Source organism: Aquila chrysaetos, chromosome 13 (genome assembly GCF_900496995.4).
Source record: "Aquila chrysaetos chrysaetos chromosome 13, bAquChr1.4, whole genome shotgun sequence".
NCBI lineage: Eukaryota > Metazoa > Chordata > Aves > Accipitriformes > Accipitridae > Aquila > Aquila chrysaetos.
In genome coordinates, this window is record NC_044016.1 from 17,404,182 (window position 1) to 17,429,544 (window position 25,363).

The window sequence follows — 25,363 nt, forward strand, 5'->3', positions numbered from 1 at the left end:
CTTGCTCTTTCTTCCCAAATAAATCTAAAACTCAGAAGCTTATGCAATAAGCATATAAGAGTTGACAGGTCTAAAGGCAACCTGCTTGAAGTGATCAAAGCTGAGGAGCTTAACCTCTTCTCCCCTCCTACCTGCAAGCATTTTCTAGACTTTCTTCTGATTCAACATTCACTCCAGATTAATTAACCTCAAAAGAGGTATTTAAAAAATGATTTAACTGAAAGAACTTTCTTTTAAGATGACTGCTAGTAACAGAGATGGGCTTAAAAATACATCAGAAAATTAGGTACGTTTCTCACTAGGACTTCCAGCCTTGCGTGTCTGGCTCCAGAGTGCATGAACCCCAACTTATTTTTACTGCTTGTACAACCAGCACAACCCTGGCCACAAAAGGTATCAAAATAAGTAATTAGTACAAGAAAAAAAGTCCAATGCTCAGGCTTCATTGCACAAACATTTAAACAGAGGAGATAATTTCTTTTACAAATGTGTTTCTCTTGTATAAGAATAATTTTGTACAGAAAATAGCTCTTCATACGTTTTACAGAAATACACTAACATTTAGATTCTCTATTAATGGATAATGATGGAATGCAATTTAAGATTTCAGTTATGTTTTAGAGTCACCAAATATCATAACACAGCAATACAACACTTCTCTAACTGCTTGATTTATCAAGTATTGAGTCAAGACAGTGAAAACATTCCTAGAACCATGTTTATTGGCAAACACTCAAGTATCTTGAAACTGTTAGTTATGAAATACGTCCTGAAAGTAATACCGTTAACTTAAGTGTCAAGGAATATGAACTTAAACCTTAACAAGACAGCATTACTTGCCCACTCAGATTATCCTGCTGGCTAATACTGTAAAAACCAAATTGAACAGAAGCTTTTATATCAAACTGGTTTACTGTTAATGTGACCTTCAAAACAAGATAGCAGAAGCTACTCTAGTAAATGCTATACAGCATTAATACAACATATAAATGTAATAAAAATACTTTCATTTTCTTAAGAAAACACCATGGAAGGTAAAGGAAAACATCAGTTAAGATATAAAAAGTAAAACTGTGAAGGACAAGAAGAAATTTAAAGACACATGTATATTTATGTAAAATGTAAGGGTATGCTAGGAAGTACATATATTTAAAAATACTCAATTTCTTCAAAGACTGTGTTAAAGTCCATATGGTATCATGTGGACCTCAAACATAAACCACATTCAAACGCTTTTCTTCTACAATTGCTGTTTCAAGCACCTGTACTCATATGCAAATTTCCTTTGCAATTAGTGGGAAGGTAAGGACATTTATCCTTGAAATACAACTATATGCAGTAATCTTTTCTTGCTTTCTATGTATTTTATAAGTTTAAATAGAAGATGTAAGCAAACAAGTACTATATAACCCAATGACAGAAAACCTGAAATTTAGATTGTACACGATCTATTTAATATTCATACACAGCTACTTAAGAGTTTGCCAGCTGTACCCTATATGAGTACCATTGACGCTTCCATGCTTCAAGATTCAAATGGTGTAGCTACCTTTAGTCAAACATCACTCTCGCTCTGAGTTAGCCAGTCTCTTAACACATACAACTTTCAAATAAATTCAGCTGGAAGTGGTACACACCTCTCCTTCTCACAGCACAGAGGTTGATATGAGACAGTAATGAATCACATTATACTGGTTCACATTTCCACGTAGTTAGAAGGAGAAATAAGCCCCCTGCAAAACCTTATTCCAGTGATTTTGCAAATTCTGCATAGTCAATGTATCCATCATTGTTCTTATCATCATCTCTTAAGACATCATCTATTAGACTAATCAGCTCTTCTTCTTTCATTGCCTGGGTATGCTCACCACCTTCCTACAAAAACAAAACCACATCAAACAGTTTAGCAGTGTTTCCCATCTAGTGGCACATAACAACAGATTACTGACAGATAATTTTTTGTTAAGCTATTCACATTTGGTGCCTAATTTGGCACTAAGTTTTACGTAATCATTTATACCAATATAAGCAACTTTCACTAGGCACAAGCTACGAAGACCAAGATCTCTGAACTTCAGAACAAGCCCTCTGTATCCAGTTAATATCCTTAGCCAAAAGTTCTAAAACCTGAATAGCGCAGTGTATAATGATGGAGAATAATCTAACAGATGTATTCTTAATTTGGATCTTGATGTCATATAGACATTATAGTTTCTATACAGTACAGAAACATCTTCCTTGCAAAATGCAGAGCTTGACAGTAACAGAGTAGTGAAAAAATCCAGCACTGTAGCTTAATGTCAGTAAAATTCTTAGTAACACCCCTTACAAGCAAAGGGGAATACAAAGAGGTGCCTCTGCACAAGAAACAGCAAGTCATTATTCTGTTCTCGGCTAGGTATTTTTTGCCACAGCTGTATGCAGGAAGTTATGCTATTCTGAATTGTGACTTCCAAAAGGTCAGTACAAGATAATGTGTTAGTATCGTCTTCATAATGATTTTATCCTCCTACTTTGTCCTTAAATGTTCCTAACTGGAAAGAGAATTTGTGTTTAGAAGGCGGCAGACTGCAACTGGTTCTTCTAACACTACTTCTGTACAAAAGGTCTCTTAGCAGTTTGTGTAACCACAGCAGTAACAGTCTGGAGTTGAAAACAGCAGCCTTAAAACCTCGAACAGCATGGTATCACATGCTATTTCTACAAACCTTCATGAGCATTATCATATTTTGGATAATTTCCCTTTCTCCCCATCCCTGCCTCTGTATCCCCTCTGTCAAATAATTTTCACTCTACAGTCCTTCCTCACTCTAACATCTACACTACAATGGAGACTTCTTGAAGACTGCAATGTGACATGAAAAGCTGTGATAAAGCTAGCACATTTATAAATCAAACCAAAACTATCAGGGGGAAAAATAATCTCATTTTCAGGCAAAACTGTAACTCCAATCAAGATGTATTGTAACTGTTCCACTCTATTGTCAGCTGCTTTTACCGAGTCAGAACTGTTTCCAAACACACATGCTGTTACAAAATTCCACCTACCTCTTTGTGGACGTGTGATATAGCAGTAGCAAGCTCTAACCCATCTAACAAATTATTGCCATCATAATCATGCATTTTGAAGTAATGAAGCTGCAACTCTTGTGGAGACATCTCAGATTCTGGTTTCTCAATAACACCTTCTAAATGTTCCATGATGTGGCTAAGAGGAAAAAAAAAACCAAACCCCACAACATATCCATCAGTTAATATTTGATGTTCTGTTTACATCAAATGTAGTCTCTGATCAAACAGTCAAGTACACAGGAAATATTGTATCTCTAAAAGCACCCTGGCCAACCAGGGCAACCAAAAGCTACAGTTTTATACTAAGATAAAGGGGGCACAAAGGTTGTTTCTTACAGGTGCTGTAGTGGCCTCTAATACCTTTGATAGCTATTTCTGTTTCTTCTGGCCTACTTAGCAGGCTATCAAAACAACTGAAGCAGTGCCCAAAAGCTCCTTTTGGCTGCCTTCCAAAGCACAGGAACTGAAGGAAGATCTTTCCCAGTCAAACATGAAGTATTATAGGGAGTTTTATTTGCAGCTACCACTGTTCTGTCTGTATGAAGAAGCAAATGAGAAAAAAAACCTCTCACTACCTGTTCAGAGTATGATTTTGCCTAAAGTATGTTGATCTAGGTAAGCAGGATTCCTGTAAGAAACTCTTTATGGCATGAGTAGGGCTAAAGGCTCCAGAGAGACCTTTCTAGGTCTAGTATCTCTACAAACTTACTGAGCAAGCATATCTCATATCTGACTCCAGCTAGTCATACAACACGCTGAGAAAAAAAGGTGCCCTAGGCTTAAGTCCAACTCATGTAACAAGACTTAGGAGATAAGCAAATCATTAAGAAGTAAAGTTTACATTTTTAGAACATGGAACACATACTCTTTATCTTGTACCAAGTTCTTATCAAGGCGAATATTTGCATGTTGACTCTCTCCTATGTGTTCCTCAGCTAGGGCAGAGATGAAGAACGCAGCCAGAAAGCAGAACAGCAAATGTATTCTACTCCTTTGGGCCATCATGATCTCCTACAAAAAGGAAAACATTCCCCCCCCCCCCCCCCAAAAAAAACAGATGAAAAATACAATCTACTTTCAGCAGATATACAGAGTGCTTAGAAATAACCCCTCTAAGTTCTAGAATAGAAGAACCCGCTTCATTTCAAGCACTTGGCAAGCAGAAGACCAGAGAGCTCCAATTAAGAAATTCTATGAGGGTCCCTATTTCAAGGAAGTATGCAGTAATTTTCAGAGAATGACTTTTTTTTCATGCAGCAAACGTGCACCCTTTAGCCATGCTCAAGTCTTCATACAGCGTCCAAACCAACCACGCCAGCTTCAGGCAGACCTGCCCCACAGCAATGGGAGCAAAGGACGCTTACGGTATCAAAGGGGCTACATCTAATTAGTAGATCTATTAAGACTGCGTACCCTAAATAACGTACAACTTTAAAAACGCAACAGTCAGTGCAGCGCTTACTTCACAGGCAAGTGAAACGCTAACGCCCTTCGGCGAGGCGAGTGGAGCGGAGTGCCCTACCCCGGCGAGCAAAGGAGCCGATCGTTGGGTTCGGCTTCCCTCTTTCTCTCCCACCTCCAGCAGCGCCCGCTAAAGCAACCCCCGGTTTGCAACCGGCTCGGCACGGAGGTCCCGACAGCTAGCACCGCGCTGGCCGCCCGCCTCCCACCCGCGGCTCCCCGCCTGGCAGGTCCCCCGGGGAAACCCTCGCCGCAGCGAGAGGAGGGTGGGCCCGCCGCCCCCCCGCAACACACCCCGCTCCAGCCTCAGCGGGCGAAGGGGCCACACCACCGCCAGGCTACGCACCCTCCGGCGAACCGCCGCCACGCCGGCCGTCCCTCCCGCGGGCTCCGCGTCACGGGCAGGTGGAGCCGAGCTCGGTGCAGGGCAGCCACCATCCCCGGCGTCACCTTTGACCCGACGCACGCGCCGCGCTCCCGCCCCGCCCCGCCTCCTCTTCTCGTCCATTGGCTGCACCTTTCCGCCGAGCGAGGACTACGTCACCGCTCCTGGAATTCCACGTGGAGACCTCGCTGAGGGGCAGGTGGAGCGCCCCACCCAGCGCGGGGCGGGGCGGGGCCCCGGGCGCGGCCGTTGAGGTGGGCGCGCGGGGGCGCCGGTCGCCTGCGAGAACCGCTTACCGGCCTCCGGTGAGGAGAACCCCGCTTCGAAGCGACGCACCGGGAGGGTCCAACCAGCGAAGACCCGGGCGGAGGGCGGGTGCTTCCGGCGAAGCCGAGAGGAAGGGGGGCAGTGGGAAGGGGCAGTGTAAGCCCAGCGTGGTGCCCACTCATGGGGCTGTCCCTGGCCGCCCCTGCTCTGTACAGTTCCCTTGGGACCTCTCACCAGCCCCTTCCACAAAGGACCAGCTGTGCTTCTCCTGCCCCACTGCTCTTTTGGGAACGCAGCGCCGTTACCCTCTGTAGTTTATAAACTGTTCATTCTCTTTGCTTCCCCCTCTCACCAACCGTCAAAGGTCTCGTTATTTTTATACCTGATGTTGGAACAGCAGTGGCTTTCGCCTCTCGAGGTCATAACCCTCGGAGCAAACTCCAACCTCGGAAAGCAAAGTGGGCTTTTGGCTCGTTACTCAGGCCTCAGGCGCTAGCTGTTTACTCCGTGCTGAAGTCGCTATGGAAGGGGGGCGGTGGCTGTCGGGAGCTGCTGGCAGAAGAGGTCTGAGGTTTAGGTGACTTCCGAGGGCCTTGGTAAGGGACTGCACCCCTGGCCCTTCCCGCCGAGGAAGGGAGTCCTGGGGCCTCAGTAGCAGGTCAGCAAACGCACCACCACAGGGGTGATGCCCGCCTTCCTCGGGCGCCACGGACCCGCTGTGTGTGGCAGGCCCAGGGCAGTTGGGTAGGCGCGGTGCCCCCGGTGGGCCGCGATGCCGGGACACGCGTTGGGGCACCGCTCTCCGGCCCGGGCGTCAAGTGAGAGGCGGCAGGGAGGGGCGGCCGTAAAGGAGCCCCAGTCCCCCGTCGCAGGCCTCGGGCAGGGAGTCGCCCCGCCCGCGCACGACCCGCCGGGCACCGGGCGGGGCCGGGGCCGCCTGTCCGCCCGGCCGGAACCGTGGCCCCGCACATGCAGCAGGCGCTTCCCGGGCGCTGCCGCTGGGGACTCCCCGCCGGGCGGGGCGAGGCGGGCCCGACGCGGCGCTAAGATGGCGGCCAAGGGCTCGCAGTCGCACGTGAAGCTGGAGGGGGAGATCGAGCGGTGCCGGGCGGAGGGGCACTGGGGGCAGCTCCGACACCTGGCCCAGCAGCTGCTGCCGCTGGCGCGGCCCCCGCGCAAGGTGGCGGCGGCGGCGGGGTGCGCGCAGGACGCGGGTAAGCGGCGGCGGGGCGGCTGCCGTTACCGGACCGCCCGGGCGTGGGGCGGCGGCGGGGCCGGCTTGTCGCTCCGTGCCGCTGCCCGGGGCTCGGCACTCGCGGCCTGGTGGGCTGACGTGGGCGGGAGCTGCGGCTGCTCCGTCTGCCGGGGTTGCGGGAGAGGGCTGGGGAACGCCGGGGTGGCGGCGGAGGGAGCGGGGCGTCGCCCGGTGTCCCCTGTAGGCGCCCCGGCCTGGCGGCGGGAGGGAGGGATGCCTAGGAGAGGCGGCGGGAGCCCAGGAAACGGCGTTCAGGGAGATAACTCTGTGCTTCATGTCAGCGCTTCCGAGCCCCTCGGGCTGCGAGGAGCAATGCACTGCTTGGGGCTCTCAGTGGGAGTAAGGGGCAGCAGCGCTTGCTCGGTGGCTTCTGTACGTTTGGGATGTTGCCCTCGCCTCGATAAGCACCTGGACGCGGGTGGCGGCTGCTGTGCTCGGTGCCTGCCTTTAATTTAACAAGCTCGGCTGGGCTGCGGCCAGGCTACCGACCGAAATCTTCCGTGTTTGGAAATATCTCTCTTCAACTTCTCAATACGTGTGATGCTGATTCCCTCTTGCCCTGTCCCTACTCTGTTATGGATGCCCTTCTATTATCTCCCTCCCATTTCTGAAGGGGATTGCTTTATTTAAAGGCTTGGGCTCATCCAAGTATCCTTTCACATGTAAGACAGCTTTCATAAATAGTAAATGTATTCTTTTTTTCCTGTTACGACACAGTACTTTGCTTCTTTTTAAATGAAATGGCTTGTGAGAAGTGAGGCAGCCTAACTTAGAAATATAAAATTCTGTGTCTGTAGTCAACAACAGTAAGTTGTGAAGAGGACCTGAACCTAGCCACCGCACTGGTACAAGACGTTCTGCTGCTGAAGTCAGAGGAGCTATTTCTATGAATAAACACACTTTAGAGGAGTGTTTCTAGGATATGGCCCTAGAGTTAATTGAAGCTTACTGGGGTGCAATAAACTTCAGAGTGGGAAAGCATGGTGGGGGAAGATGTTGGTAGCTTAATACATGTTTATTTATGAGGCTTTCCAAGTGTGTACATGATGCAGATTGAACACTGTGTTGAGAACCGCATGGCCAACCTTTGAACTTTCGTCAGGTTTCAGCAGCGCTTCCCAGGTGCAGAGATCATCATGCAGTTTGGGGGTATTAATAGTTGAAGAGTTCGTATTAGTTTGTTCCCTTGTAATTAAGAGGCATAACAGTATGATTGCTGTAAAAACATTTGTTAATTTGCTGCTATGTCATCATAACTTGCTAGTTATGAAAGAGTAATGCTTTGTTATTGCTACAGAACTTTTCTTCCGCAAGGGACTAGCTACAGTTTTGTGTTTCTAGAAACAATAGTGTGTCTGGATGGGATTTTTTTAATGGTGGTATTGGCTTTGAGAGATTCTGTACATTTATTTCTTAATGATATATGGTCTTGTGTAATTCCTTAAGTTTGGTTGAGAGATTAGTGATTACCTGAAAGCTCTTCAGTGTTGTGTAGAAATGATTGCATGCAAGGTTGAGGGGGGAAATATACTTGAACATATATACTTCCCTTTTTATGCACCTATACTTTGTTTATGCAAGTTAGTTGTAGACCTGCAATTGCACAGGAAGATCTATGGTTGTAATTCAATATGCAGCTGAACACTTAAGCCACAACAACAAAAAATCTAAAACAAAAAAACCCCCCACAAGTTGATTATTAATGCTGTATGTAATGTACAGGTAGTAAGTATGCATAAGTTGTCCCATGGACTGAAAGTAGAGAAATATATACACTATTGTGTTTCCTGCATTGTAGAATTTCAGACTTTGAAATGTGAAATATATACGAAACGTAGGGCTTGGCTCTTTGATTTATGAAGAATTTCTTACCCTGCTTGACCCACTAGTCCGCTGACTGAGGTACTACTTTTATGAATAAATGAACTGCAGAACTGGACCCATCATGCAGGAACTCCAGGTGAAAATTTTTTTTTTTTCCAGCACATGATTGCAACATCGCATGATCCGTCGTGCTGTATCCAGTGCTACTACCTATGTTTGAGTTTTGCTTCTGTGGAACTGTGAACAGGAATGGATTTTAATGTAAAAAGAATTTTATGTGGCATGTTAGTTATGTCATTGGATCAAGCCTTCTGTATCTTTAGTAATAGATGTGTAGAATGTGTCTGAATTCTCTATTTTTACTTTTTTCTGTGAATTTTCAGGAAAATCTTAAAAAATTCTGATGTGGTTACTGTTCTGCAGTGAAATTCATAGCTTATGTGTAGTCCAAAGCATGTATTTCATGCTTGCACATTTGTAAATCTAAAGCATGCACTTAAACATTTGCCAAGATTGGTCTTATACTTTTGAAAGTAAGTTTTGTAATGAAAATTCTTAACTGTTATATTAGTGACAACACAAGAATGAACTGTGCTGTCAAAATTAAAGGATTCATTAGGGAAAATCTTTAAGTTAAAAGGAAATGTTTCAGTTTTTCATAGGAAACATACTGTTTCCAATACCTAGAAGTTAATGTAACTTTTTTCTGAGTTACTGTTTCTGTGTCTCAAAGGTGTGTTTTGTTTTTGTAATGTTATTTATCAGCAGTATGGCATTAAGTGATGTTTCTTGTTGGTTGGTATGTGCTTTCAGAGGACTACGGGAGTATGCTGCTTGCAGAGGCTCTGCTGGAAGAATGTTTGAAGGAAAAGTTTGCCAAACTGAAGGACTCCATTCCACTGACAGAGAAGAATGAGCCAAAACTGAGTGAAGCTAAACAGTATCTGACCAATATCTTAAGCAGAGGAAAGCTACGAGTAAGTAGGCTCTGTGGTCATAATGCCTACCAACTGGATGCTTCTTTCATATGATTATTAGTCTGATACATGGTGTCGGTGTTGCCTGTTCATGTCCCTGTATTTTTAGGTATTACTAATGGACTAGTAATTCAATACCTCCTTGCAGCATCTTCTGTTGGGAGACTTGCTTTTTCATATGCAAACAAATTATGTACTACAAGTATATATTCTGTTTATTTTTTTATTAGAAAGAAGCAGGATAAATATTTAGGAATTCTCTGGGGTGGTGAGGCATGGCCACATAACAGTGCTATCAGGCTAGCACAGCAGAGTGACCTACTGCTCCTGGTCTGAGGAATTGTGTACACCTGGTCAGTTCCAGATCAGAGGTAAAATGTGCTGCAAGCTGCTGTCAGGCACTTATGGTTGTGGTGTGAGTCCAGGATTACAGCCTTCCATTGCTTTCAGTCTCTGCCAGAGAAGTTATGCGAAGTTATGCTTTTATTTTATTTTGTGGTCTGGGTGTGTGGTTGGTAGCTGCCTGTCAACTCAGCTGCAGAGTGGCTGCTGCTGTGTTGGTGTCCTTGGACACACAGTTGCATAACTTGCTTTAAAAAGATGAAGAATTACAACAGCCTGTTCTAGACTTGTATTACTTTTAGTGCTGAAACTTACAGGCTAGTTAGCTTGGAAGTGTATGTTACACTTGTTTTTCTTGTTACACATGTTTTTCGTGTTAATTTCCAGGGAGCAGGTGTGCAGTGGCTTTTCTGGGGGATTTCCTTGCTCTTAACTTCTTGAAAGTTGGTTTATTTAAAAAGTAAAAAGGAGGGGGGAAGGAAGGGGAGTCCATCAAACCCTCTTTCTTTATAGTTTAGCCCCAGTGACAGCCAGAACCACTGAATTCTTCCAGGTCTCGGTGTTAAGTTTGGCTGCATGAATTGCCATTACTATTTCTTTGTTCATGGTGACTTGGCTACTCATGCAGCATTGACCTTGTGTTGACTGCATGTATGAAAAAAAATGAATGTGAAGGCTTGGGAACCTTTTCATGCTTTCCAAAGCATAAAAAGGGTCTGAACAGTTGTATTTTACTGAGATTTTTTTGTTACACAGATTTGTATGCATGTTTTCAATCCTTAAGAAATGAAACAAATCTTGGAAATAGCAAGCATGCTTTCTGTTTTTCTACTGTTGCCTGAAAATTCTTTGATAACTTAAATTTTGGGAGCTTTCTCGCTCTTTAATTAAATGTATAGAGGAGAGGGGAGCACTTGACTAAAAAGTGATGCTTTCTGCCTAGCTTAAAAGCAGGGGATTTTCTTGGTGTGTATGTAGGTAGTTATGACAATGCCAGACTTTTATCTGCTGTCTATGGCTGGTGAATCAATAGAGTAGGTCAGCTGAGGTGGCTTTTAAGCTGTGTGTTTCCAAACTGAACTCCAAAGTAGTTGCCTGACCTTTGTTGCCTGCTGCTCTCATGAGCATAGCCCTAAGATGTCTAGACACTTAAATCCTTTCTACTCTGGCCTGTGGAGCTAGCAACATTGAGAGGAAAGCATTATGAATCTGCTTAATTTGTTTTGAATTTTTGTTTGTCTTGCTGTCTGGTATTTTACCATGTAAACACTCTTTTCCTCTCCCTGCTCCATTTCAGCCTAAGTATATGACAGAAGCTATGCTGATCCTAGGAAAGCTTCATTATGTGGAGGGATCCTACAGAGATGCCATCAGCATGTATGCAAGAGCAGGAATTGATGATCTCTCAACAAAAGGTGAACCTCTGTACATGCTGCGTTTGGTAACTGAAGCCTTTGTTATTAAAGGTAAAGGACCACATATGCATATTTGAAGTATGCTTTGTTTAGGTTGAAGTTGAAGGTTTTCTCCAAGTGATTTGATTGGAGCAGAGTTAGGGCAATGTTGTGTGCTTTAGAAAATCCAAGTGGGTATGGTGTGTGTAGTTTAAACTTAAAGACATTATGGAGTCTTAGTCCATGGTTTTTAAACTTGGCTGGCTTTTAAAGACAAGCTTGAAATTGGAAATCTTGTGGTAAGTGTTGGCTGTAAGTCAGCAACACACTTGAACTTGCGTTATCCATTTTGGGAAAATCTAAATCAAGCACTTGGCTGAATTGGGGCCTGTGTTTTCTCTTAGAAAGAGTTCATCTACTTGTAAATTTTAATGATTTCTGTGAATTAAGCAAGGATGATGTTTCCAAGTTTTTAACTCTGGACTAACAGAATATGTGCTTTCAAAGCAGGTAGTATATTTTTGCAATGCATGTCACACGGTATCAGACCTTATGTACAAACAGGAATCTCTCCTCCCGCTTGTAATTCTACAGACATTGCACTGTTTGAGAGATCCTAATAAAAACTGCCTCTACATGTAGTGAAATTGCATTTCCTTTTTGAGTGGGGGAAAGGAAGACCCTAGTCAGTTTTTGACTTGGGGGGGAAAAAGATCAGTAAACTTCTACTTCATTTGCTTTCAGTTCCTTTATAAATGTTGCTCAATACTGCTACCTATCTACTGCTTTCTACTCTTTTCAGCATGTCCACCAGCTAATTAGGTGAATGAGAACTCTGATGATCAGATACCTTCAACTGGTATGTAACAGAGTGAAACCAAATCAACCCAAATTACTGTTTGACTGGGCTGCTAGTATTACTGATAATAATTTGGGTGTTTTATGATGTCACACAGTCATTCGGCTTTTTTGAAAACCTGTTTGTGCTGCTTTGCTTGTTTTGATTTTGTTTTCTGTGGCACTGGTTGAATCTGCTTCAATAATGAGCTTTTGTGGAGCAGGACTAACTTACTTGTAACTCACGCTAACACTTGCACAGTGCAAAGGAGTGAGTAACTGCCAGTGCATTCATAGCAGTGTATTTGAGAGCAAGTATTGGTGCACTCCAGAGTCTGATGGAGATGCACTGTCCTCACTGGGAACTGGATAAGGCGCTTGGTGAGGTGTGAGTGTAATGATAAGGTATGCATGAGCACCGATGGAATAACACTGTTCCTGTAAGGCCTCTTCTATGATATTCACTGCCTCAATTGAATATGAAGGTATTGAGGGTGGAGGTGTTTGCCTCAGAGGATCAGGCTGTAATTTCTTTTTCCATGTGGTTTAGCACGGAATGTAAATATTGTGTTGCCCCTGTGTTTGTGTGTAAACTGTAAGGAGCCCCTGCCATTGCAGAGCAACCTCTGTGTATTACTGTTCCACAGTTTTATGTCCTCCATGATGATTATTTTCAGATTAGCCAAGACATCAAGGGTATAGTAAGTCACTTGGTGTTCTACTAAAGTTTCTGACACAGGAAAGTCTAGCAGAGTGGAGCTTGTCCAGCTGAGTTTGGAGAGGGCACTCACTGCTATGATCACTGTTCCACCATGCCATGTGTTCAACTTCTCAGTCTTAGAGAAGTAAGCCCTTAAATGTTAGAAATTTGTACAGATAACTACGGCAATAGTGGTGTGGATTTAAAATTTAATTTCAAACCATGTCTGTCCAGGCTAACTCTGCAGGGCAAATAACAGCATGGAGTTGAATTATTTAAAATTCATTTATACTTTATGCTAAAGATTTTTCTTATTCCCCGTTTTCATTTGGTATGTCTGCAGAAATTCTGTTGATCCATACCATATTATTGCATTTGGTTGAACTACTGGCTGCTTATGCAAGCTGAAACCTTCTTTAAAGACGCTCTTGAACATCGCTGGTGTCATGGTTTAACCCCAGCCAGCAACTAAGCACCATGCAGCCACTCACTCACTCCCTGCCCTGCAGTGGAATGGGGGAGATAATTGGAAAAAAAAAAAGTAAAACTCATGGGCTGAGATAAAGACAGTTTAATAGGACAGAAAAGGAAGGAAATAATAATATTAATTAAAAAATGTCAATAATAATAATAAAAGAATTGGAATATACAAAACAAGTGATGCACAATGCAATTGCTTACCATTTGCCAACCAATCCCCAGTCAGTTCCTGAACAGCAATCCGCCCCTCCCAGCCAACTCCCCCCAGTTTATATACTGAGCATGTTGTCACATGCTATAGAATATCCCTTTGGCCAGTTTGGGTCAGCTGTCCTGGCTGTGTCCCCTCCCAACTTCTTGTGCCCCTCCAGCCTTCTTGCTGGCTGGGCATGAGAAGCTGAAAAATCCTTGACTTAGTCTAAACACTACTTAGCAACAACTGAAAACATCAGTGTGTTATCAACATTATTCTGTACTAAATCCAAAACACAACACTATGCTAGCTATCCCAGCCAAAACCAGGACAGCTGGTAGTAAAATTTTTGCAAGGATCATTTAAGCAGCAATCCAGAAAAGCCACAGTCCTGTCTTTATTTCAAGGCAGAACTTAGGTTCCCCGCCTAATTTCTTATTCACATTTTCAGTAATGGGAGGAAGCTGTTGGTTTAATAGAATATTCCTGTTCACCCAGCATTAGTTAAACACCAGAACTTTGTCTCATTTAGTATGAACTTGAAACCACTTTGGTTTTGTGTAGGTAGTACTGCTGGGTTGTGCCTATATGCAGCATGGCAGTGTAGGTTCTCAAGCACTCAGGATTATGCTGGAAAGGTCATGGAAGAAAGAAGAGTCAAATTGAAGGCACTCACACTTACCCTTTTGCAGTTGGAAACAAATAAAAATGTAATGAGAAAGATATGGGATACACTGGTAGGAGCTGCATAGGTGAAATCAGTGGTAGAAATGAAATGTGAACCAGCAAAACTGAGTTTGCTTTTTTTAGAGCACCTTTTGAGCTCCAAAACACTGAAGGTTGGACATTGAGCTAAATCTCTGGGGTCTTCCTCTGAAGGTCCATAGCATGTAGTAGGTTCATATTATGCTAAGAAGCAATATGGATTTGCACCCTTGTGATTGGACTGCAGAAGTTGAACAGGGAAAAAGTTTCTTGCTTACCTTGCTCAGTAGACTTCCACCCAAGGTGAGTATCAAGCAGTAAACATTGAAGTTCTTTATAAATGCAGGGACTTGAGCAGTTGACAAGTCAAAGGAGAAGTGGCAGAGAGGGCACAACTCTTCCACTCTCCATCATCTATCACCAATCCGGGTCAACAGGGGAGGTCCCAGAGGACTGGAGGCTTGCCAATGTGACACCCATTTACAAGAAGGGTCAGAGGGAGGATCCGGGGAACTACAGGCCTGTCAGCCTGACCTCGGTACTGGGGAAGATTATGGAACAGTTTGTCTTGAGAGCACTCACATGGCAAGTCCAGGACAAGCAGGGGATCAGGCCCAGTCAGCATGGGTTTACGAAAGGCAGGTCCTGCTTGACCAACCTGATCTCCTTCTATGACCAGGTGACCCACCTAGTGGATGAGTGAAAGGCTGTGGATGTTATCTACCTTGACTTCAGCAAGGCCTTTGACACTGTCTCTCATCATGGCATACTCCTTGAGAAGCTGGCGGCTCACGGCTTCGACAAGTGTACTTTTCGCTGGGTGAAAAGCTGGATGGATGGATGAGCCCAGAGGGTTGTGGTGAATGGAGTTAAATCCAGTTGGCGGTGGGTCACAAGTGGTGTTCCCCAGGGGTCACTATTGGGGCCAGTTCTGTTTAATATCTTTATCAATGATCTGGATGAGGGGATCGAGTGCACCCTCAGCAAGTTTGCAGACGATACCAAGTTGGGAGGCAGGGTTGATCTGCTTGAGGGTAGGGAGACTCTACAGAGAGATCTGGACAGGCTGGATTGATGGGCTGAGGCCAATTGTATGAAGTTCCACAAGGCCAAGTGCCAGGTCCTGCACTTTGGTCAAAACAACCCCATGCAGCGCTACAGGCTTGGGGAAGAGTGGCTGGAAAGCTGCCCAGCAGAGAAAGACCTGGGGGTGCTGGTTGACAGCCGGCTGAATATGAGCCAGCAGTGTGCCCAGGTGGCCAAGAAGGCCAACGGCATCCTGGCCTGCATCAGAAATAGTGTGGCCAGCAGGAGCAGGGAGGTGATTGTTCCCCTGTACTCAGCACTGGTGAGGCCCCACCTCAAGTACTGTGTTCAGTTTTGGGCCCCTCACTACAGGAAAGACATTGAGTTGCTGGAGCGTGTCCAGAGAAGGGCAACCAAGTTGGTGAGGGGCCTGGAGCACAAGTCTTATGAGGAGCGGCTGAGGGAGCTGGGGTTGTTTAGCCTGGAGAAAAGGAGGCTGAGGGGAGACCTTATTGCTCTCTACAACTACCTGAAGGGGGGTTGTAGTGAGGTAGGTGCTGGTCTCTTCTGCCAGGTGGCTGGAGATAGGACAAGAGGAAATGGTCTCGCGTTGCGGCAAGGGAGGTTTAGGTTGGATATTAGGAAAAATTTCTTTACTGGGAGGGTTGTCAGACATTGGAGTAGGCTTCCCAGGGAAGTGGTTGAGTCACCATCCCTGGAGGTATTCAAAAAGCGTGTAGACGAGGTACTCCAGAACATGTTTAGTGGGCATGGATGATGGTTGGACTTGATGATCTTGAAGGTCTTTTCCAACCTAAATGATTCTATGATTCTATGATTCTCAACTGGCTGCTTCTCCTTGTCCTGTTTCTAAATCCCTGCATTGTGAGGAGAGAAGTTATGTGTACACTGTGAGTGGAGCTCTGACAACAGTTTGATTTTTCACTATGACTAACCTCAATGGTTAGTTAATAGGTGGTTGGTCTGTACTTGTCTCCTTCCTCCCCATCCTCTGTGAAGTTAATTCCTCCTTAAAACCTCTGCTTAGTTCACAATGATGCACGCAGTTTTGTCTGTTGCATAAAACAGTACTGAGTAAGCAAACTAGCTCTTATTTTGCTTCTGATTCACTTGGGACACATTGTGGCTTTGTTACCTGGTGTTGTCCATTTGACACAAGCAAGTAAAAAAGACTTTGGACCAACATGTGTAACTGCCAGAGCCCATTGTTTTCCCTCTGTCTGTGCTTGCTGCAGAAACCCTGCAGAGATCTCTGCTACCAGTGGATAAATATTCCTAGTAGTAGGGTAGGTCACAACCTAACCTTTGCAAAGCACAGTATAGTTCTAGTCAGGGTTTCAGCATACCTAAATTCCAAGTTTGTAGGAAGGCTCCTATGTTGTTGCAATGTTTGTTGCACAGCCTTTTTTCCTGCGCTGTGTAAGAGCATGCTGAGAGCCGTGTTAATTGAGGGAGGCTGTTGCCAGCCTGAGTGATGAAAGCTCAGGCAGGGCTGATGTGGCGTGTGGGTCCTATCTTTGTAATGAATGAGAAGGTTTTTGGCTTGCAGTCAGGATGTGTAGCATCAGAGCTGCTGCAAGGTGAGGCAGCCCTGTGCAGAGGAGCTCCCTGTGTTCACCAGATCAGCTGTCAGGCCAAGCACTGTACTACTTTGACCTGGAGTGGGGTAGTCTGGAGATAGGTAGCTATCTGCATCTGTGCAGCAATGACATAGGATTGCAAATGGTATCTAGCTGGTTTTCTAGCGAGTTAAAGCTTTAATAGTCCCACTGCCTCCTTTTTTATCCTTTTCTCCCAGTTCATCCTGCAGTAATTTTTGTGTTATTATTGGCCACATTGAGCTCAGGATGGGTTTAATTTGTGCAGCTCCAGTCTGAACTCTCTATACAGTCAGAATTTGGCAGTTCTGGGGTGATTAATCACCTCTTCAAATGGTGTATGACATGGATGAAGTGCATGGTATTGTACAATACAGCCTCCTCTTTGGCAACTGTGAGAGGAGGTTGTGGACTAACTTGTTTGTGGGTGTCTAAAGATGGGTGAAATGAATCCCTTGTAAATTCGTTTCTAAAAATTTTTTTTTTAACACTTTAGAAAAGGGATCCATTGAATCAAAAGGCTGCATTGTAAGGTCGGCCTTTTTAGGTCTAGAAAAATCCATGTGGAAGAGAATAAGGTGATACTGTGTCTGTGTAAGAAGCCTTGATCGTAGTCTGCGTTTTGGTATAACAAGTCCAACCATAAGTGACACGTACAAGGAAATGAGACTCTGTTAGTTCAGTGGCTTGGAGCAATTTTTATTTTGTTCTTGAGCCCATTTAAGTCATTAAAGTTGTTTAAGATCTGTAGTGTGACACTTCTGAAAAAATGTAAGATCATGAGACAAACTCTGCTGGATTGAGCCACTGGTCTTTAAAGCCCTCCTAAGAGCTGTGAATGCTATTGCTGAAAGCCAAACCCTGAATCCACCATGTGAGGGTTTTTCCTGACCTTGATAAACAGCCTGGAGTGTGCAACCAGGGTTCTGGGTTCAGTCCAGCTCGTTGTGGGTTTTTAGGGGTTTTTGGTTTGGTTTGGGTTTTGTTAATTTTTAGGACAAATTGCTGAGCTTACATGTTTTCCTGTTCCTCTCTTATGGTTGTATCTTTTAAAACTTTGATGATAATGTGGTCGGTATTGCTTGGAAGTATATTGTTCTGCTTTCTCCCCATGTGAAATCTTTGTCATGGGTTTGTAATGCTGGAAGTGGTTGTTTGGAGGTTATGGTGGTGTCCTAAAAGGAAAATGGTGAGCCTTTTACTTGGCTGGTTTGAAAACTACCTGTTTGGTTGTAGTCATGATTTTAAGTTGACCAACTGAAGCCTCAAAACTTGAATAATGTATTTTAAACTTCCTTTGTGCTTGTGCTGCTTAATTAATTTTTTATTTTGTTGATTTGCAGAACTCTTAAAACATGTAGGTTTGCATTCAGCAAACACAAGTCTGGTATTAAATTGTTCATTCTAGCTAATCAGAGGATTATCACCCACTTGTTCACACACTTCAATGGAGCCTTTAATTTTGACATTTGCTTGGTGTCATTCATTTTCTGATAATTTCCTAGGTGAGATTTGTATTCAGCTGCATTTGTTTGGAAATTAGAATAAAATGTACAGTTAAAGGTAGCTTTATTGCAAAAATCTACTTTTTCCTCCTCTCTTGAAAGAATTTGATTAAGAAAATCTTTTAAGTTAAACAAATGAATTTCATTTGCTACAGAGAGTGTTTTAACTCAATGTTTCTGGTACGTGTTGAAACTGGTAAATTTCTTGTCATGTGTGTATTTTTTTTAATTTGTAGATTAAAATGGGAAAAATAAGCTTTCCTGTTTGGTTTTATTTAGTCAAAGCTTTATTGGTTCATCAGCTTTGAAAAGCTAATCATTGAACTAAATTAGTGGAGAGAACTGAAAGGGAGAAAGAAAGGTGGGTTTTTTCTTGTGTGGGTTTTTTTTTGTTTTTTTTTTTCCCTCTCCCTGGAAGAGAGCACCTCTGTTTTAAAGACTCATTTCAGTACTTCATCAAACTCTTATTTCAGTTCCTAAGCCACTAACTTCTCCAGTTCAATTTTTTTTACTGAATGCTACTGATCCCATAGTGCAAGGATATATTCCATTCAAATAATGTTAATGGGTTATTGTGTGTTATGGGCTTAACTTACACAGCCTTACTTTTAAATAGAGTCGTTTTGAAAGAAGAGTTTCCAGTTAGCTTCTCTGGGATGAGATTTTTGTCCACTTAGTTGTTGGTAAGTGAGATGTCAGTACCAAAACTGGTACTGTGTACTGGAGTGTACTGGAATACAGACTGTGTGGAATGATTTTGAGTGCCAGTAGTTTGAACAATTCCAAGTACAGATAAACTGAGTTTGGAAACATTATGTAGCTTTGCAGGGTCGTAATTTCTTTGTAATCTTCTTTTGAAAATGAGTTTACACTTCTAACTTTTTTTTGCAAGAAGCATTTTTAATTCAGGTCATGTTTTACAAACCTGTTAGCAGGCTACATGTGCATTTTCTGAGACTGCTCCTCATTTCAGAGGGCATAACATTTTGCAAGGTGTGTTATCCTTTTTGCAGACGAGTGTTAGGAATGCTATTCTGCCTCTTGGATGCCAAAAAACCCTCCCTGTGGTTATGCATACTCTTATGCTTGGGATCTTTTCTACAGGCTGATTTTTAAGAGTTCTTGAAGTTCTCTAAGAAAAACTTTGATGTAATACCTAGAAAGAGATAGTGTGTGTGGATCTTACTATGTATGGACATACCTTGTCCTGTCAACTGAGACAAGTGTAGGAAATGGATTAATGGAAGGTTGATGGCATTTTTTCCACGTTCAAATAAGTAATGTTCTTTATGTCCTCTCTGGGCACTAATGGGGGAAGGTAAAAGCATGCTGTAATTGCGCATGCCAAGATAAAGATGATCCATTTCTGTATTACTGTTCAGTAGCCACATGACTACAAGGAAAATATCCAGATCTGCTAGTGGTAAAAAAAGAGGGAACTCAGCTCTTCCTCCCCTCCTCCCAGCACAACTGACTCTCCCATAAAAAGCTGAGTTTTCGTCCTGCCTGCTTTGCTACTACTGACTGACATGGAGGCAACGTGCTATAGTGTACCCATTTAGCAGAAATGGGCAGTAGGTTGTAAGGGGCAGGGAAAATCCTAAGAGCCTGAATTCTTTCCCTACCTCTCCCCATTAGTTTCAGTGTTGATTATGATGTTGTTTAGGCACTGTTGACATTATGGCATGCTTCCTGTAGGCTTTTCTTGAAAGTTTAAATCTTCTTTACTCTAATCATCCTGTTTAAACCAGGAGGGTTGTTATTTTAAAGTTTGCTGACTTCCCTGGGGTCCCAATTCACTACTGTCTGGAACTTCCTACCTTGGAAGCAACAATGCTGGTTGAGGTGCTTGAATTCCTTGTAGTGTTTAGGAGGGCAAATAAGACTTTCCTAAAGACACCACCAGCATTCCTTGTAGTCTTTAGGAAAGTTTGTTGATCCTGAAGAGCCAGAATTATACTGGGCACAAAGTTAAGAAGAGAAAAGCATAGGCTTGGGTGACAGTTGAGGGAAAAATTATCTAAAACTTTGCTTACACTTTTTTCGTACAAATATGTTGCTCTTGGTTGATAATGGGCTTCATGAGTATGATTGACACTTGGCAGTGTGCAGCTGTGTTAACCTATATGTTGCTTTTGATATGATATATTGGCTTGCAATAGTCTCCTATTCCTTAACTGCTGTTTCTTCTACTAGCAGCTAGTCAGTGAGGTTACTTTCATCAGTATTTTCAGCTGCTGCTGTGACTAAGTAGAACTGCAATGGAAAAAAAATTTCTTTGCTTTTTTTTTTTTTTTAAATAAAGGATCTGTCAGGGACAGGGTACAAATTCCTTTGTTGGAATCCTTCTCTGATGACTAAGAAGGGGTGAGATTCATCTCTCTGTGCATAGAGATCTGTGGGGAGATGGGTTCCTTTAAACAGAGCCTAAATAATAAAACTCATTTTCTTGCATGGGCATTAGAAAAACTGAGTCCCAGCCACAAGGATATATGATACAATATGACATTAAGAACTGAGTAACTGAGGGTAAGGCATTTTGTTGGCAGAAGTTGTTTTCCCTTTTGCTTTATAAAAGCTCCATCTTTTAAATGTTAATCCACATCAGAGAGAGAGAGAGAGACTTTGTTCTATACCTGGTGTACACTGCAAAGTTCTAGTTTTCACAATTCTCGCAGCTTGACAGGAAGCATGCTGTTTATTGATGTTGGCATCAGAGTAGCTGATAGGCAAAAGCCCCGGTTTTATCAAGACATCAGCATCTACAAAGGGCCTGGTATTAGTATGTCTTATTTGGGTTTTCAGAATAGAAATTTAAGAGTTTGGAGTTGCTTTCCTGTTGTGACAGTGATGACTTTGAAGCTGTTGCATGTTGGTGAATTGTGTGCGTCGGTGCCGCTACTTTCCAGCTTGGATGTGGAAGAGTTGCCAAGCCCAGCCTTGGCATTCTTGGTGCACTTAGGCTTTGCTGTTGCACTCTATGAGCTCTTTTCTGCTGTTGGATAGGATAGTTTACTTTTCGTTCTGTTTGCATTTTAGAAGTAGTTTGTTTAGCACAATCTGCTTTGCACAAATCCAGCATGGGTGTGACTTTAGACTTCTGAGGAGAGTTAGCTGCAGGCCACTAAATGCAAATAACTGAAATTTGGAAAGTGGAAAAAGAAAATAACTTCTTGTTCCTTTTGTTAATGTGATTTGGTTTCTGTGATGGTAAAGTTTTGTTAGTCTTCCACTCCCTTCTCCACACGCAATTCCAGGTGCTGGTTGCACACACGCACAAAACCTTCTCTACCTTCTGCACTATGATTTAGTTCTCTAAAGCTGTGGGGTCAGCAGCACCAGGGGATACAAGAATATTTGCACATGCATTTCTGAGGAGATGGAACAAAACATACAAATGGACTCTCAGATGGCCTAAGCTAGAGGTAGCTTTTAGATGGCTACGATGCTGTCCCCATGCTGGGGCTGTGTTGTGTATCATGATATGTGTCCAGTGGCTATGGGAAGATTTCCATGTACTGGTATATCCTTGAGTACGGTCTGAATGTCTTTGACCATCTTTTAAGCGACAGGGCAACAATCCTGTTAGTCCTCCCAGGCAATGACGGTTCTAACAAATTTGAAGTAGAATTGGCTTGAGTTCTTGATATGAATCAGCATAGTAAAATCAGAATTACCTTCCTCTTTTCTCCCTCCTGCTCCCAAAGTACACATGAAAGTGGGGTAGTCTGGTTCAGTGACTGTGACTGCATCACTGCTGGTGATGCTGCCTAGCTGTGATGCAGGTGAGCTCAAGCTGAATAGATCCAAATACGTGGTTATCAGCACCTTCTCTCTTCCTTGTGCCCCATCCACTTTTCATTTTTTCTCTTCTGCTTCTGCCTGTTGTATTTAGACCAGGGAAAAAAAATTAATTCTTGCAGCATGCCGTGAAAGTTTATGGATGTGGATGGTGTAGACCAAGTCCTTTAGATGTGGGGCTGTAAGAGATTGCTGTTCTCCCCTGTGTTTGCTGTGCCCCAGAGCATCACTCCAGCAAAGATGTCTCCTTAACTGCTATCAGATATGTTATGGAATGGAGGTGGCCTCTTGTACCAGGACAATTAAGACGTTTATAACAGTGGTCCCCAAAGTGGGGTGCGTGTGTCCCAGGGGGTGTGTAAGATGATCCACTGGGGTGCAGGAGAGAAATATTGGAACTTTTATTTATATTTATTTTTTCTTAAAAAAAATTTAAAATTAAGCTCTACTAATGTATTGGATTGACAGTGGTGCCCTCCCTCAGTCTGTATGTCAGAGGGTCCCATGTCACATACAGCCCATGAAGTGTCTTGCAAAAGAGTGGGTGTTCCACACAGCAGAGGGGCTCACAGGGGCACCCTTACTTTTTTGTTCACTGCCAGTGTATTGCAGTTCTCGTGTGCCTGGTTAAGTGGATTTATGTATTATATTATCTAGTTTTAACTAAACTAACCCTCATGAAATAGACAAGTAGCTTAAAGATTCCCTCAAAGAAACTGTGGATTGCAGGTAATACTAATAGCATGAGCACAAGTGAACAGTAAGAAAATGGCAGAGCTAACACTACTCCTAGCATGAGCTCTTCATCAGGTAAAAGCAATGGCAGACTAATCAGATCTCATCAGTGATATTTAAAGTCCAATGATACTCAATTCAGTACTTCAAAAAATTTCATTAAACTTAAATTTTTAGAAGCCTCTGAGGTTTCATACATGAGAGCAAGAGATGAAAAACCACATACCATTGGGGAAACACTTGTTCTTCCTGCCATGGCAAAACGGCTGAAATAATACACAGAAAACAATATGGTAACAAACTAAAATGCGTTCCTTTGGAAGACACATAGAAGACATTGCCAAAGACTTGAAGAAACAAGTATTAGAATAAATTACGCAGTGTGGGAGGTTTGCTATACAGTTGCACAAAAGTACAAATGTTTCTAAGATGTCTTAGCTTAAGGAGTTTGCTAGATTCTGGTTCAATAATGAAATACACTAAGAAATACTTGGCAGCAAAGGGGGACCCAGAAGAGCACAAAGTGCCGTAGGAGGTCATCAGTGGGGTTAACTATAAACACAATACTTTTAAATAGAATCTTTACAATACTTTTTAATGAGATGGGGAGTGGCCATGAAAGTCTTTTGTACCACACCAAAGCTCACTGGTTGTCTCATGGCAAAATGCTTAAAAGAGCTGTCAAACTTAGACGAATTGTGCCTTTTTGGTTTTACAAAAAGTTAAGTGTTCTGAATTTGCAGGCCTTTTCTGTGATGATAGGTAGCTGTCAGTAGCATGCTACTTAGCAGGTATTTTTTAAAAAATAAACACATAAATATAAAATAAAGACATTGTAAAGCAGTGTGTGTATATAATTATATACGTATGTTGAGTGTGCATGCTCAATAATTATTTTTTTACTCATAGGGATGGGTGATCAAAAAAGTTTGGAGACCACTATTACAGGTTAAAGCTAAGGTTCAAAGGTCTGCCATGAAGCTTAAGAGCAGCCAGCTGATAGGCAGCAGGTGTTGATATGCTCAGAAAAATAAGCATCTTTGGATTAAGGCTGATGATTTCTGCTAGGCAGTAATATATGCAGTGTGATGCAGAGCCTACACGGCATTGATCAGGGGTAGGTGACTGAGGTTCCATCTCAGGGGAGTGCTTGCTCCCTTCTGGCTTCACAGCCACTCAATCAAAAAGCTGTCCTAGTTTTAACAGCCAGCTTTAGGTGTAATTACAAGGCTAACAAGATAGAATTCTTAATTTCAAAATAGTTGGGAGTAACATTGTTAGCATTGGTTTATTGCATCTGGTGGGAAGGCTGGGAGTAGGGGTCTTAAGTTCTGCTTTGATGCAACTAAGCAGCCTTGCACAGGTTACTTAAATTTTCAGCCTTCATTCCCAGTTTATGGACAAAAAGGTCTTCAGATAACTTTATTTAGGGTTACTGGAATTTTCTGCCTTTCTACCTTTGAGACTTACATGAAAAATACCTCAAGATTATAATGGATTGCTATGAATATACAATAATTCTGTATAATAGGAAGCAATGGTGAAAGAAGTTTGTGCAGCTTTCTTGCAAAACAAAACTTCTCTCCTCCTCCCCACCTTTCATGAGTTGCAGTATGTATGAATGAATGTGTTCAAAACCAAGGGCTTCTAGGCCTTTCTTCCTGCTCTTTATCTATTTGCATTGCAAATAAATCCTGAAAAATCATAGCTTAATTGCTGGGGAGATGAGTGTCGAGACCCATGATGTTAATTATTTGAACTGCTGTGAATAGTCGCAGAAGTAATGCATAGTGCTGAGTCTTGCCTATGTCAACCTAATCCCAACTGCTGCTTTGGCTTGTTAAGGTTCAGGCTGTTTTGCTTTCCAAGACACTGTAATATAATAGTTTGATTGAGCGCTGTGCTCTTAAGTTCAAACCTTAGCAGGCAGGGCAGGCTGGTCATAATGCCATCTCTAAAATGGTTTGGTTGCGCTTTAAATTTTGTCTTCGAAAACTGTTTAGTATTCTGGTGAACTTTGATTAGTCAGCATGCGTGTGTATTTGTTTGAAGAGCTAGTCTTAAAAATAGTCTTATTTCAATGCTAATTGATTTTCTAGAGCCACGCTTCTGAACTAGGCTGAAAGCTGCATGCTAGAAATGAAGTGCACCCTCCCCTTGGGGATGGCTACCCAGAGTGACCTGGCGTTCGCCACAGAGTGAAAACATGCACACAACCAGTTTCCCTGCAGTAGTTGCCATGCAATATATTCACATCTGGCTTACCTCAAGACAAATTACTTACCTTCCTGTAGGTATAATAGAACTATTGCATGCACTTAGCTTGGCAGCACACTGGCTTCTGGCCAGGATGGCCTTTATGTGTGGCCCAGGAGCATACGTTCTGTAACCTTGCTCTGCAGGCTGGTGCTGATGCAGTGGGCAGGCGTGCAAGTTCCACCCTAAGCCGTCTTTTGTTTCAAGTTGCCATAGCTGTGTTCAACACAAGTGTAGCACTAGGACACAACACGAGGTAAGCTTCATGTTCTATGTGTTGTTGTGTTTCTTTGATCCTTCCTTAGATTGCCAGGTAGCTCTGATGCTCCTGGGCTATGGGGTTTTAGCAGCTGCAGGCTAACACTGTTGGTAAAAGTAGTGTGCTGCTGCTGACCCTGAATTCTTGCACTATGAACCCACCATTCCTCAGTTGTGTAAATTCATCCAAATACAGGAGGCTGGAAGTCTGTATAAAAAGGAAAATGAAAAGAACCTGTGAGTAGATTGGTATAGTCCTGCTACTCAGAAG

General features: G+C 43.0%; 2 protein-coding genes across 10 annotated transcripts in view; one reads left to right on the forward strand and one right to left on the reverse strand.

Moving 5' to 3' along the window:
• Nucleotides 1-427: 427 nt before the first annotated feature.
• MCFD2 (multiple coagulation factor deficiency 2, ER cargo receptor complex subunit) lies at nucleotides 428-5,016 on the reverse strand. Of its 2 annotated transcripts, none has more exons than XM_030036164.2 (4): nucleotides 4,880-5,016; nucleotides 3,938-4,083; nucleotides 3,049-3,208; nucleotides 428-1,875 (listed from the first exon to the last, which is right to left on the reverse strand). In XM_030036164.2, the coding sequence occupies exons 2-4, from the start codon at nucleotides 4,075-4,077 to the stop codon at nucleotides 1,744-1,746; spliced, it is 432 nt and encodes a 143-aa protein (XP_029892024.1). In that variant the 5' UTR covers nucleotides 4,078-4,083; nucleotides 4,880-5,016; the 3' UTR covers nucleotides 428-1,743. The 2 variants fall into 2 exon arrangements, with proteins under 2 accessions (XP_029892024.1, XP_029892025.1); XM_030036165.2 differs by lacking the exon at nucleotides 4,880-5,016 and adding an exon at nucleotides 4,828-4,848.
• A 1,171-nt stretch (nucleotides 5,017-6,187) lies between these two features.
• The window catches only part of TTC7A (tetratricopeptide repeat domain 7A), a 185,641-nt gene continuing 166,465 nt past the window's right edge, over nucleotides 6,188-25,363 (forward strand). For 5 of the 8 annotated variants that reach the window (XM_030036155.1, XM_030036156.1, XM_030036158.2 and 2 more), the window contains exons 1-3: nucleotides 6,188-6,399; nucleotides 9,078-9,241; nucleotides 10,881-11,049. In XM_030036155.1, the coding sequence (XP_029892015.1) occupies nucleotides 6,234-6,399; nucleotides 9,078-9,241; nucleotides 10,881-11,049 (499 nt within the window). In that variant the 5' untranslated portion in view covers nucleotides 6,188-6,233. Of the gene's footprint in view, nucleotides 6,400-8,322; nucleotides 8,401-9,077; nucleotides 9,242-10,880; nucleotides 11,050-11,779; nucleotides 11,837-25,363 lie in introns of those variants that run through there. The other 3 variants (XM_041128210.1, XM_030036162.1, XM_030036160.1) reach the window with 3 other exon arrangements.

Bases quoted from the DNA above. Each gene is read 5' to 3' on its own strand.
- MCFD2 (XM_030036164.2), bottom strand. From the start codon at position 4,077: ATGATGGCCCAAAGGAGTAGAATACATTTGCTGTTCTGCTTTCTGGCT. The intron at 3,209-3,937 runs GTATGTGTTCCA...TTTTCCTCTTAG, and splicing joins AACTTGGTACAAGATAAAGA to CCACATCATGGAACATTTAG. The intron at 1,876-3,048 runs GTAGGTGGAATT...TTGTTTTTGTAG, and splicing joins TATCACACGTCCACAAAGAG to GAAGGTGGTGAGCATACCCA.